Source organism: Panulirus ornatus, chromosome 25, assembly GCF_036320965.1.
Source record: "Panulirus ornatus isolate Po-2019 chromosome 25, ASM3632096v1, whole genome shotgun sequence".
Lineage (NCBI taxonomy): Eukaryota > Metazoa > Arthropoda > Malacostraca > Decapoda > Palinuridae > Panulirus > Panulirus ornatus.
The window spans coordinates 3,965,898-3,979,096 of NC_092248.1; the positions used below are offsets into that span (position 1 = coordinate 3,965,898).

General features: G+C 45.9%; 1 protein-coding gene across 1 annotated transcript in view; it reads right to left on the minus strand.

Moving 5' to 3' along the window:
• Positions 1-13,199, minus strand: part of LOC139757182 (uncharacterized) — an 857,301-nt gene that overhangs the window by 203,275 nt on the left and 640,827 nt on the right. Inside the window, exon 5 of the mRNA XM_071677314.1 lies at positions 7,372-7,435. Within this exon, the coding sequence (XP_071533415.1) occupies positions 7,372-7,435 (64 nt within the window). The remainder of the gene's footprint in view (positions 1-7,371; positions 7,436-13,199) is intronic.

Below are 13,199 nucleotides of genomic sequence, written 5' to 3' on the forward strand. Positions count from 1 at the left end.
ACCAAAGTAAACTTTCTTCACTGGAAGTTCCGTATCTAGTGCAAGGTGACCACTCACTCATTCGTGGACCACTTAACAATGTCCTTCCATATTCTGTGTATTCAACAAACAAGTATAGTCAATCCTCCCTCCCCTTAAATGAGTTGGTGAATTATCCCACTAGAGCGATCTTCCACCACAGCAGCGACTAAGGAACTGATGTCAAATTACACTGTTTCAGTTCCCACAACCACTGGGGCCAAACTTGTCATGCCTAGCATTGAGAACCCCTACCATCAGTGGAGGCCTAAGAAATGACGATCAGGTAATTTTTTCTAAGTGAATCCTGACTCAAATGCACACAGTAACTAGGTTTATAAAGCCCTTAGTAAGTCTTGTCCTGACTCCTATACACTTTAATCCCTTCAGATTTCGCTGGGAGCTTTAAGAAAAATATGCCTGATGGCTGCGTCTGCCTTAGAAATAAAGACAATACTTTACCATCCCGAGCCCCTGTTACCTGCACTGACGCTAGGCCAAATATCATCATCCAAAACATGACACTGCAAATCAGTCATCGTGTTACGAAGACTAACAACATTCCAGGGTACATAATTCTAAGGCTTCGTCTCCAATGGTATACATTTTCTGTCCATGATCACCTTCAATGAGGTCATTCAACGTCACAATTAATGGAGTGACTTTATAGGTTTCACCTTTGTCGCAACCGGGACTTCTTAAAGCGTATCCTTCGACTGTCGCAACCAGGACCTCTTAAAGTGTATCCTTCGACTGTCGCAACCAGGACCTCTTAAAGTGTATCCTTCGACTGTCGCAACCAGGACCTCTTAAAGTGTATCCTTCGACTGTCACAACCAGGACCTCTTAAAGTGCATCCTCCGACTGTCGCAACCAGGACTTCTTAAAGTGTATCCTTCGACTGTCGCAACCAGGACCTCTTAAACTGTATCCTTCGACTGTCGCAACCAGGACCTCTTAAAGTGTATCCTTCGACTGTCGCAACCAGGACCTCTTAAAGTGTATCCTTCAACTCCCTGCTGCCCCTTTTTTCCATCATTTCTCTAGTATTTTCCATTCGTTCCCTAAGCTTTCCGTTTTCCTCCTCAGTCTCAGCCACGTGACTTATCTCAGTAACCTCAGACACATCCTGTGGCCGCTGTGGTAACTCGTTCACTCCTGATGGAGTACTTAAACAGCAGGATGTGATGCTGGCACCGTCGCACCTTTTGTCTTGTTCCCAGACTTGGTGTGCGAGATAAAGCGGTAGGTGCCGGTGCTGGTGTTGGCCCACGGCGTCTCCGCAGCTTAAGGAACCAAGAATCAGGTTCGGACACAGGTTCCGACACAGGTTTCGATACAGACTTCGACACAGGTTTCGCCACAGCCGTTACAGGTGGTCCGCTTTGCCTACTTAGCGAAGGAAACCAAGCATTTTGCACACGCAGTTCCACATCAACGACCTCTCTTCGTTTTTCATCATCTTCCCCTGTAGCTTAGGAAACATTTTAGGTCTTTTATCACACTTTGACCCTGAACTATGAGCCTGACAATTATAACGCATTTATTTTCTTAGTACACTCCTTAATAAGATGTTTCTTACCACAGTACTCACACGTAATATCACACTGACATGGAAAAGCCTTAGGGCCAAGACGACAGCGAATGAAGCAGAGAGACAGAAAGTTCTGGAAACTTTCGTACCTTCCTCCAGCCATTTCCACGTCTGGGATCACTCCTTCCAGGATAAGTCAGAGCCTTGTCTACTGTTAAGAAAGGTCTCCTCACTCCTTCCAGTGTGGTTGAGGCTCTTGGTGCTTCAATGCCAGTTGTGAAGCCTCAAATCCGCTTCTGGGCCTGTGTCAACCAAAGTTTCCATTCTGGAGCGACATTAGCTGCCTCTTTCCTGTCTCTTTCACGTGAGCTTCCCCTCGATTGCCTTCGCTGGACTGCACCAACTCCCGGAGGCTGAGAAGATTCTGAATACCGTCGGACCCCCAACCAAGCGTTCCGTCTCGTCAGGAGGTCGAACAAGGCTCGACCAAAGTTCCACGTTCGAAACACACATTCGAGCGCAGGTATAGGCACATCCACACACATCTAGCTGTGGCTGAGGTGGGACTACACTGCAATTAAGTTGTAGACTATGACTCTCATCTGTCCGTTACTCATTTATTTCTAAATAACTGTGAACTTTTCCCTGGACCACGAAATAATGAATACCTCACCCCACCTTAAAAATACCTTACGATGGCTTATATATAAATACACAGATGACGTGCTGGTAATAAATTGCATTCAAAAGGCCCTTTGCTGTTAGATACTAACTATCTTGTGAGCCCATCACTCTGAGGGGCTCCAAGATTAGGCAACTTGCCATAATGAACGTACCCGTTTGCTGGTGTTGGTGCTGTACCACGGCTGCTCTTATGTATCCTTCCACATGACCCCCTCAGACACTTTTCTTTCTCACAGTGAGCCAATTTTCCAGCGTTTCCAAGACACGGACCTTGAAATTGGGATTCGTGAAGCACTGAATATCCCCTCGTGCCTCTGCTCCTCACGGCCGGGTCTGTGTGGCCACGTCCGACACAGCTGTTATCCACTCCACCTCCAGGGTCCAGCCGAACACACATGTGATGACCCCCCTCCCGCTTTCACATCACGCTGGGTTAACCACTTGCGAATTAAGGGAGTCCTCACGGCGTCCAGGGGATCCTCAAGGCTCTATTATGGATAGGAAAGGAGCCGTAAGAGCCTCCACCAACCTTATCACTCCTGCAATCACTGCGTCGCTTACCCTAAATAGTTCTCTCCTGACTATGACCTAATCTCGAGAGGAGGGGGGCCATACTGATCCGCCAATAAATTATCTGTCTTCATTAAAGCCCCAGCTCGTCCGTGTCTCTGTACTCTGATGCATTATGACGCACTTCCAGTGTCCGACACTGAGTCATAAAGTTATATCATGTGGCTGGAACATCTCTAAGTGTATCGTACCGAGAGTTATCATACCTCCGGAAGTTCGCCAGCCCAAACAACTTTTCTTTCTCCTTCGTCCAATCCCGTGCGGAGGCACCTCGCTGGCTGGCGCATGAGCAATCCCCTTGTAAAAACTCACTTGCCATTGATCTTATTCTTATAAGGCCTTCCATCAAATACTTTCAGAAGAAAGGCTTTATTCTGATAATCTCTAGATGAGTAAGGGGCCATCTCTATTTCATATCAAGACGTGATAACGTGATCATCGCGCGGCGCCGAAGCTATCGTACAAGCGGAGAAACATGGCTGGCAGCATTGTAAACATTGAGAGAAAGTGCTAATATTTCCCGAGCAAAGACATAAACTACGTTATCCTCAGCCCTCGCTGAGTAATTCATAAGCACGACGCTTCGAGATGAGCAGCTCCTGGTAACAAGCTCGTGCTTGGGCGACGCGTAACACGCTCGCAAACCCGGGTAACGAGCTCAACCCAGAGCCAGCGTAACCTGATCTTAAACCAGATGATAAAACCAGAATTCCACAGTCACGTAGAATTATCTAAACCGTTTTATTCTTATTTTTTAGACCTCTGGGTAAATGGTCTATATCTACAGATGGCCATTTATCCAATACTGTAAATGCGTATAATGGCGTTGAATAACGCCTTCAATCATTTGCCAACATTCTTTTTTTATTTCCTATTGTGATGTTACACAGCTCCCGGAAGATGTTCAGGTCAACAAGGACACACGTACGTCCGTACCCTCTGCACACGGACGGTAACCCTGGCCATACATCTGGTACTTTTTCTCTGTTCCTTGGCCTTACATCCCTTAGACTTGTCTGTACCAACACAGATATCTCGTAGCTTCTGCTCAACTTTGTCGTCTTATATCACGTAATTCATACACACACACACACACACACACACACACACACACACACACATATACATGCATAAAGAGCTAGGATGTTACCGAACTCCGCCTGCGAGAAAGGGCGGCTTCGAAGCTGCACGTACCCCAAAATAAGGACCCTGGGTTGCATAATGATCTATACATCACTGTATATGCGGGTACTGACCCAACGAGTTATTATCTATATACTGAATACAGTGGACCCCATCATCTTCACTATCTAAACTCTCGTTTGTCAGTCTACTGTCCATACATATGGTAATCTACAGGGATCTCCGTGGTGTAGAGGTCAGCATTCCCGACCATGACGCATTCATGGGCCGCCCGCTCAGGGTCGAGCGCGTAGGTTCGAATCGTGGTTGAGGCAGTCGGTACACAGTCAACCCAGCTGTTCTTCCACCCTGAAGGGTTGGTCGATATGATGGGTACCTGGCTCAGGGAAATGAGCTCTAAGCTTTCGACTGCAATGTAGCCATTTGGAATCTTAGTGCTTCTGTGTTTATATCCTGGCCATTTATTTTTTTTAAATGTCCACCTACATATGCGGGTACTGATCCATCCTGTACTATGCTTGTATCGACGTGTTAAACACATGGGGCCCTTGAGACCATCTGTGTCACTGCTAATACACATAAGTCTATCGTTGTATGGCCGTAATGCGTTACCCACGGCAGAGAATGTGTGGTCTGCTAAATGTATGAGGGAAGGGAGAGGAAGGGAGGGGGGGTCAGGTTAATTTAAATGGCCTCTGCTGTTTCTAGTGGTCTACCACAACCCCTTACGCCTATCGTTACGAGACCAAGTTCGGCTCTAATTACTGATCAACCAGGCTGTTGGTGTCCAAGCCTCATTATACTTTCGCTAATGAAGTCATCACCTTATCAAACGTACCCTACCTTAATGAGGCCACGTTCTTAAGTATATTTTATTATCAATACGTAATTAAATCAATTACTGAAGGGTATGTAGCCGGTCATCGTCACTTGGTATCTTGGAGATAAGATAAATGATAATAACTCAAGATAAATGATAATCACTCTGGTTATCTATACATATTATATGACGTATCACTTCTTCCGGTTATTAGGTAATGAGCGACACCAGATAACGATATTCCTCATCTGTAATCCGTAATATCGGATAAAAGAACAGTGGTTGATATATATAAAGAACGGACGTTGTATATATATCATTTGATCAAAAGAAAACGAAACCACATCAACAGTGGAATGCATACCAGACATGATTATCGTTCATGTCATCATCTACCAGCAAACGTCATAAAAACAATCCACGGAGCTCTATAAATACCGTCCAAACGCTGCTGGCATAGTTACCCCCAACCTACCTGAGGGGAGGCTTCAGGTAAGAGTTCCCATTTTCTACCACAGAAGGAAACTCCCGACCTTTAGGGCAAACCCTACGAAAAAAAAAATTAATGAAACGTAACAAGATATCTATACAAACTACTTCCTGGCGGATGATTTAGTGTTTGATACGAGGAATCGTAAAATTAGTATATTCTTCATGGTTCCGTAAAGAGTGGCACCTGCTAGGATATGTATACATAGGGGAAATCGTATTCAAAAAAGGAATTGATTGATATGCAACGAGGATTTGAATCCACATCTCTATCATCCTCATGATCACCTGAAAATAAATCAATATCATTATATTATGCCGATAAATATAATACTGAATTGCCTTATATGTAGAATGGGGAGAAAATTAGTGATTTAAGATACTTTAATTGTGCAAATTCAAGAGTTTTATCTGGTATTGTATAATGGTGGGCAGTCCAGTAAAATGTAGAGTTAAGGAAACTGCAATGAGAAGGTCACGCGTGGACAACATAGCAGAGAAATGTGTATTGGTAATCTATCATTGAATATAGATGAAGATATAGTGGATGGATGATATAGAAAAGAGAAAAAAAAAACATATGCAATTTCCAGCATAACTCCATCATATGAAAAACAAAAACGGTGAAAACTGTTTGGACATATGAAATATGTAATGCTTTAACCAAACACATATGTTCATCTCGTCGTGCATGAGGCCAGACCTTAGTCAAACAGACTGTCTAACACGGAAGCAAGTCTTACGTCGACTTTTCGCCAAGATTACTTAGCATAAGCTCAAAGGGAAGCTAGACTTTCATCAAATATAAATCATTTTCTGATCCTAACTGTAACTCATCCAACAACATATATATTTATATATATATCAGAGAACAGGTTTAAGTACTATACTTTACATGCACGAGAGCCCGGATGTGCGGTGTAATGACTCGCTGTGGGGGAACACCTGGCAATGTGTTGGACGGGGAGGAGGAGCAGGGGTGAGTGTTGCCATTCTCGTACATCATCATGTGAAGACGTAGTAAACAAACCAGCAGAGATACGATACCACCCCCTTGTGTTTACTTAATAAGTCCACGATAGTAATAATGAACGTATAAAGAAAATGGCACATGTGAGAACTTTTGGAAACGATGAAAATGGCTTTTTTTTGGGGAGGGGAAATAGGTAGGACCTAAAAAAAAAAGGCAAACGATCAAAATGGCAAAAGGCTCAGAAAAAAAAGGCAGAGCGGTCTTATACATAAATGATCTACAGACGAAAATGATAAAATCTACGTACAGGGCGCAACATAAAGGCTAGTGCACTTCGCTATTGTATTTTGGGACGGGTGACGCCACACTGTCGTAAAACTGAAGGGATGATTCATAGAGTAAGACGACGGGATAACTCTCACGACCCTATCTTTCTTTTGAGACACTTGATGGGAAAATGTATCTCCTGTAACATGAGCAGGTCAGAGGGAGCGGAGATGTGATACGCAAGGATTGTGTCATTCAAACACCAATTAAATGATGACAAGGAATTCCTGCTTACGCAAAGGCGACTGCGAGATATTCATAGAACACACAAGTGATGGAGTCAGGAGAGGACATGGAGGGGGAAATGTACTGGCGAGATGTGTGCAGCATAGATGATAAGGGATTAGGAAACTGGTGAAATTCAGACACACACACACACACACACACACACACACACACACACACACACACACACACACACACACACACACACATAGAGTAATGGCGTCTGTCAAATTAAGCAGCTTCAGTTCCCTCCAACAAACGGACTGAAGAAGAAGAAGAAGGAGGAGGAGGAGGAGAAGAAGAAGAAGAAGAAGAAGAAGAAGAAGAAGAAGAAGAAGAAGAAGAAGAAGAAGAAGAAGTTTTAGATAATATGTAAACACCTTGCAGTCACCAGAAGAGAACGTAACCAGGTGTGTGTGTGCGTATGCGTGCGTGTGTGTGTGCATGTGTGTGTGTGTGTGTGTGTGTGTGTGTGTGTGTGTGTGTGCTGTGTGTGTGTGTGTGTGTACGGTGTAGATGGAGGTGGGCGCTCTGGAGCCACCACTAAACAGGGCAACTGGGGAAGGAGAGACTTTGTCAAACACTCACCCGCATCCTCTCTTCGCCAGGGCCTCCTCTTGGTAGGTACAGGCCGCCATCCACCCCCTTCGTCCTGTTGAAAAGAAAGGTATATTAACATCTCGTGTGATGGCCCCTGGGTTAACATGAGTCTATATTTATACCATGGCTGAATATGGTGGATGTCCTGGTTTAAGACATGGTGTTAAATATGTTAGATATGTGCTGGATGAAGTGAGTACATGTTTATACCAAAGTGTGGGGTGTTCTTAGTAACATAAGACAGTAGTGTTAAATTCACATCCATGTCAAAATATAGGCTAATGACAATATTCTGGCGTAATGGTCATCTTGATTAACATAAAAGTATCATGTTAAAATGTGGGGCAACCAGGTTGACATTCATGGTTTAAACTATTTACAGAATATGTCTGTTTAATATGTCGATTAACATCGTACATTAATATGTTAAGTAATACCATATGTCAAGTTAACATGTTAAATAGGGTTAAATATGATTGGCATCCTGGTTAATAGGCGACATTAACACGTTTCAATGAACCTGTAGTTTTAAAAGCTCCAAACAGGCGATAGGTACAGGGTCGATACAGCTTGTAGTTACAGTTCCAATACAGGCGATAATTACAGGGTCTATACAGCCTGTAGTTACAGTTCCCATACAGGCGATAGTTAGAGGCCGTATCCACACGGGACATGGTTCTATAACACCCTTAACCTTTTATCTTAAAAAGTCCCTACCAGGTGAACGTAAGGAACTATGTTGACCACCACAACAGAATCATCAGCTAACAACACCTGTGACCTCACAGACAGCCGCCGTCCTAACTAGACTTAACTACCATCCTTAACTCATTCATCTTAACTACCGTCCTTAACTCATTCATCTTAACTACCGTCCTTAACTCATTCATCTTTCGTGTGTCATTCTTGATTCCGAGGCCTTTATCCAGATGGCATGGGGGGTAAGGGGGGAGTAACAGCCCCAGAGAGAGAGAGAGAGAGAGAGAGAGAGAGAGAGAGAGAGAGAGAGAGAGAGAGAGAGAGAGAGAGAGAGAGAGAGAGGGGGGGGGGGGGGAGCGGGAGTGGCAGGGTTAGCTTCCTGTGTATGTGTGTGTGTGTGTGTGTGTGTGTGGGTGAAGAGGCCTGGTTGTCTCATCACATCCTCAGCCGGACCTACTGCAGGAGGGAGAGTCACACCCGTGCATTGAGCCGCCTCCTGCAGCAGCCAAGGCAAGGTGGTGGTGGTGGTGGTGACCAAATGACAGCTTAAAAAAAAAAAAATTGCAAAAAAAAAAGCAAAAAGGAAAAAAAAATGCAAAAAAAAAGCAAAAAGGAAAAAAAATTGCAAAAAAAAGCAAAAAGGAAAAAAAATTGCAAAAAAAAGCAAAAAGGGAAAAAAAATTGCAAAAAAAAGCAAAAGGGAAAAAAAAATTGATTTTGTCTTCCTGGTTCGTGTGGATCTCTTGGTTCCCCCGATGGCGCTATTTACGAACTGCAGTCGCATCATGCAACAATCTGTGCAGCGAAGCCCTGAGTCCCTTTATATGTTGTGTACTGTGAAGCCCTAATGCCCTATTTTTGTACATTGTGAAGCCCTGAGGCCCTTTGTTGCAGTGTGAGGCCCTGAATACTTCTTTTTATACGGTGTGAAGCACTTAGGTCCTTTCCCTTTTGCAGTGTGGGGCCTTGAATATTTTTTTGTAGAGTGTGAAGCCCTTAGGCCTTTTATTGCAGTGTGGGGCCCTGATTACTTCCTTTTTGTACAGTGTAAAGCCCTTAGGCCCTTTTTTTTGCAGTGTGGGGCCCTGAATACTTCCTTTTTGTACATCGTGAAACCCTGAGGCCCTTCTTTTGCAGTGTGAGGCCCTGAATACTTCTTTTGTAGGGTGTGAAGCCCTTAGGCCCTTTCTTTTGCAGTGTGATACCCTGAATACTTCTTTTTTGTACAGTGTGAAGCCATTAGGCCCCTTTTTGCAGTGTGGGGCCCTGAATACTTCTTTTTTGTACAGCGTGAAGCCCTGAGGCCCTTCTTCCTATTCTTTAAGCCTCTGAAAAGAGAAGCCAAACATTTCTTAATTCGGAGCCCTCACCATTGCACGTACGGAACATTACATCGTAACGACCGAAGTGATAACAGATACGGGCATTGCCGTTGTGTGTGTCTGTTGTCTGTTGCGACGAGGAACAGGAACTTTGGGACTAGATCTAATCCCTGGTTGTGGTCAGTTCCCCAGCCTCTTGCCTGTACAGGGCTTGGCGCTCCAGGTTGACACCAGGAGCACACGCACTCGTGATGGACCATGTACGACACAGACAACAACCCTATGTACATCCTCCAGGCCCCTAACAACGGCCTTTCACGCATGCTGGGGGCTTACCTCCCTGCCTACACTGGGGCTACACTGGGGGCTGGGAGGTACCGACGACACGGCAGGCTATACAACACACTGAGGCTACCGAGGCTACGACTTACTACCGGACAGTGATCGGTTGTAGACACCAATCGTCCAGGGAACTAAGAGGAGTGTCTTACTTCCTCCTTGCCTCATTGCAGCTCAGCTCAAGGGCCATCTTCACGTCTCCTCCTCCCTACACGCACTATACATTCTATATCAACTCCTTCTTTCCTCTCCTCCCTCTTCGTAATGTATATATCATGCTCCCCCCTAACAGCTGTGACCATGTCACTTGTCATAACGCAAGTTTAGCCATCTCCTTAAAACCTTCTTTTTAGACTATTCTCATTGCTTTACTTTCCTCTCAAGGTCTGAGGATGATACGAACTTCTCCAATGAGTGAAAAAACAACTTTCTCTTTTTCTTGTCATAAAAGCGGCCATCGGAGACCAAATGAGACAATGTGGCTAAAAGGTCATTCAATACTTAACGAGTTCGTTTTCTTTTCCTCGTTACACCACAGAGATGGCCAGCTAATGTGAAGGCCAGCAGAACTCTGCTGTCAAGTGGCCATCTCTGTTCCTCAGTGGACTGAGTGCTGATGTACTTGTGTGTGTGTGTGTGTGTGTGTGTGTGTGTGTGTGTGTGTGTGTGTGTGTGTGTGTGGCGAACAATATGTTATAGGAAATAACTTGCCATACATTATATGAATGGCTACCTCTATGGTATATTACGGGTCCCTCGTGGTTCTCATAGCTTTATACTTATTCATTTATATCATTTCATCATAATTAATAGTTTGAAGAAGATGTACAGTGGTTTTAAGTCGTTCATCCACGTATATTCTAATTCAGTTGACATAGTGGGCGTCCTGTCTGCTGCCAGCATACACTCATGGTCGAATATCCTTCACTTTCAGATCCTCGGGACAACCGTATCCTCGTCTGGTTTCTTAAGAATGACAGGATGTACGGTAACACCGGTGACGGCCGTCCTGGGATCAAAGTGTCATCACCTGGCGCCCATCCTACCATCCCATGCCACTGGCGCCTCTATCCATCCACCATCGCTAAAGCTAACATGGAGGACCACTGCCACTAGAGACCACTGTTTAAAGACCATTGAACCCTAAGAGACCATTGGCACTGCCGAAACCAAAGGGGAATCATCAGTGCCATGATTCACGAGCGCAAGATATGGAGACGACGTCACCACGACGGAGATGACGACATCACCAAGACGGAGATGATGACATCATCGAGACGGAGATGACGACATCATCGAGACGGATGGCAGACGATGACATCATCAACACAGTCACAAGCCGTGACGTCATAAGAACATTTAATGACGTGTACCCCCAAAGCAGCTGCTGAATAGACAGCAATAGCTTAACACCCCACCACACTCCCACACACCCACACTCCCACCTCACACCCACACCCCCACACACCCACACTCCCACCTCACACCCACCACAGCCCCACCTCACTCCCACACCCACACCCCCACACACTCCCACCTCACACCCACCACAGCCCCACCTCACTCCCACACACCCACAGCCACCTCACTCCCACACCCCACCTCACTCCCACACCCCACACTCACCTACCCCTCTCACAACTGAGTAATAATGATCATATGTCGAGTAATCCCAATTATTGATCACGTAACACAAGGCTATGGGTAACGTAAGATCACCAATACTTCTAATTATGGTTCTAGCAGGCTTCTAACTACCATTAGAGATAGTTAGGGACACGAGAACTTAATAGGCGAGCTAACTAACTACCATCTTGGCGATTCTTATGTCGTGAGCGACATGACGTAATAATCAGGGAGTATTTACTGATCATAAAAATCATAACTTTTATACATTAATCAATATCAGAATTATATAATTACGTGTTATAAGAGAGTAGCATTAATGGAATGCAATGTCGTAGAAGGCGACTAAAAGGGGAGGGAGCAGGAGGCTGGGGGCTGGAAATCCAACCTCCCCTCTCGTTTTTAATTTTCCAAAAAGAAGGAACAGAGAAGGGGGCCAAGTGAGGATATTCCCTTTAAAGGCTCAGTCCTCTGTTCTTAACGCTACCTCGCTAACGCGGGAAATGGCGAATAGTATGAAGAGAGAGAGAGAGAGAGAGAGAGAGAGAGAGAGAGAGAGAGAGAGAGAGAGAGAGAGAGAGAGAGAGAGAGAGAGTACTGCACTGTGTGTGTGTGTGTGTGTGTGTGTGTGTGTCGTCATGAGGCGCCACCGTCCCCGACTCCCCGACTGGTCCATCCTACCCGGCATGGCATGGTCGGTCGGCCCGACCAATAGTTGGTCGGTCAGTCGGGACCCTCCCCTGGTTGCCGACTGGTCCAACATACCTGGCATGTCTGCCTGGCCGACCAGCTATGGACACTTGGCCAAGGCCCTAAGGTAAGATGGACACTTGGCCATGGCCCTAGGGTGAGATGGACACTTGGCCATGGCCCTAGGGTAAGATGGACACTTGGCCATGGCCCTAGGGTAAGATAGACACTTGGCCAAGGCCCTAGGGTAAGATGGACACTTGGCCATGGCCCTAGGGTAAGATGGACACTTGGCCATGGCCCTAGGGTAAGATGGACACTTGGCCATGGCCCTAGGGTAAGATGGACACTTGGCCATGGCCCTAGGGTAAGACGGGCAGTTGGCCATGGCCCTAGGGGTAACATGGCCCTGGGGATAACACACCCGTGTATATAGGCCACATCACAGGCCAGAAAACTGCCCTTGAGACTGTGGTGGTTCTGTGGATCTGTTGTGGTCTGCTGCCTCGAACAGCTTGGTCGACCAGCGACCCAACACATTAGCAGCGTGGACTCTGCTCGAGTTGTGAGGGGTGAAGGACCCGTGAGAAGAACGCGAGGTAAAGTATGGCCTGCGGCGCGTAGCGCTTACCGCATTTCAATGCCAACCCCTTCGCACGTCTCAACTGTCCTTTTGATTAGTTTGGATAATACGGGATGGTTGAAATGCTCATGATTAATCATACGGCTCTCCAGCCATCTGCATTACCGTGACGTCACGGCGCCTTCAGCAGCCAATCGCGACAGCACACGTCAGGGCAAGTCTCTCTCTCTCTCTCTCTCTCTCTCTCTCTCTCTCTCTCTCTCTCTCTCTCTCTCTCTCTCTCTCTCTCCCCGCTTCAAGAACCAATCGCGACGACGACACACGTCACGTCGCGCCTTCAGCAGCCAATCACGGCGGTACACGTCACGTTACTCCTGCGCGCCAACTTGAGGTCTTGAAGATGATGAGAAATCTCCAGTGTGTGTGTGTGTGTGTGTGTGTGTGTGTGTGTATATGTGTGTGAGAAAGAGATATTGGGTAATGCTGGCGAGGCTGACCAGCGTGACTAATGGCAGCTAACCAGACCCAGGTAAGACAGGGAGAAGCCACAGGCCTGA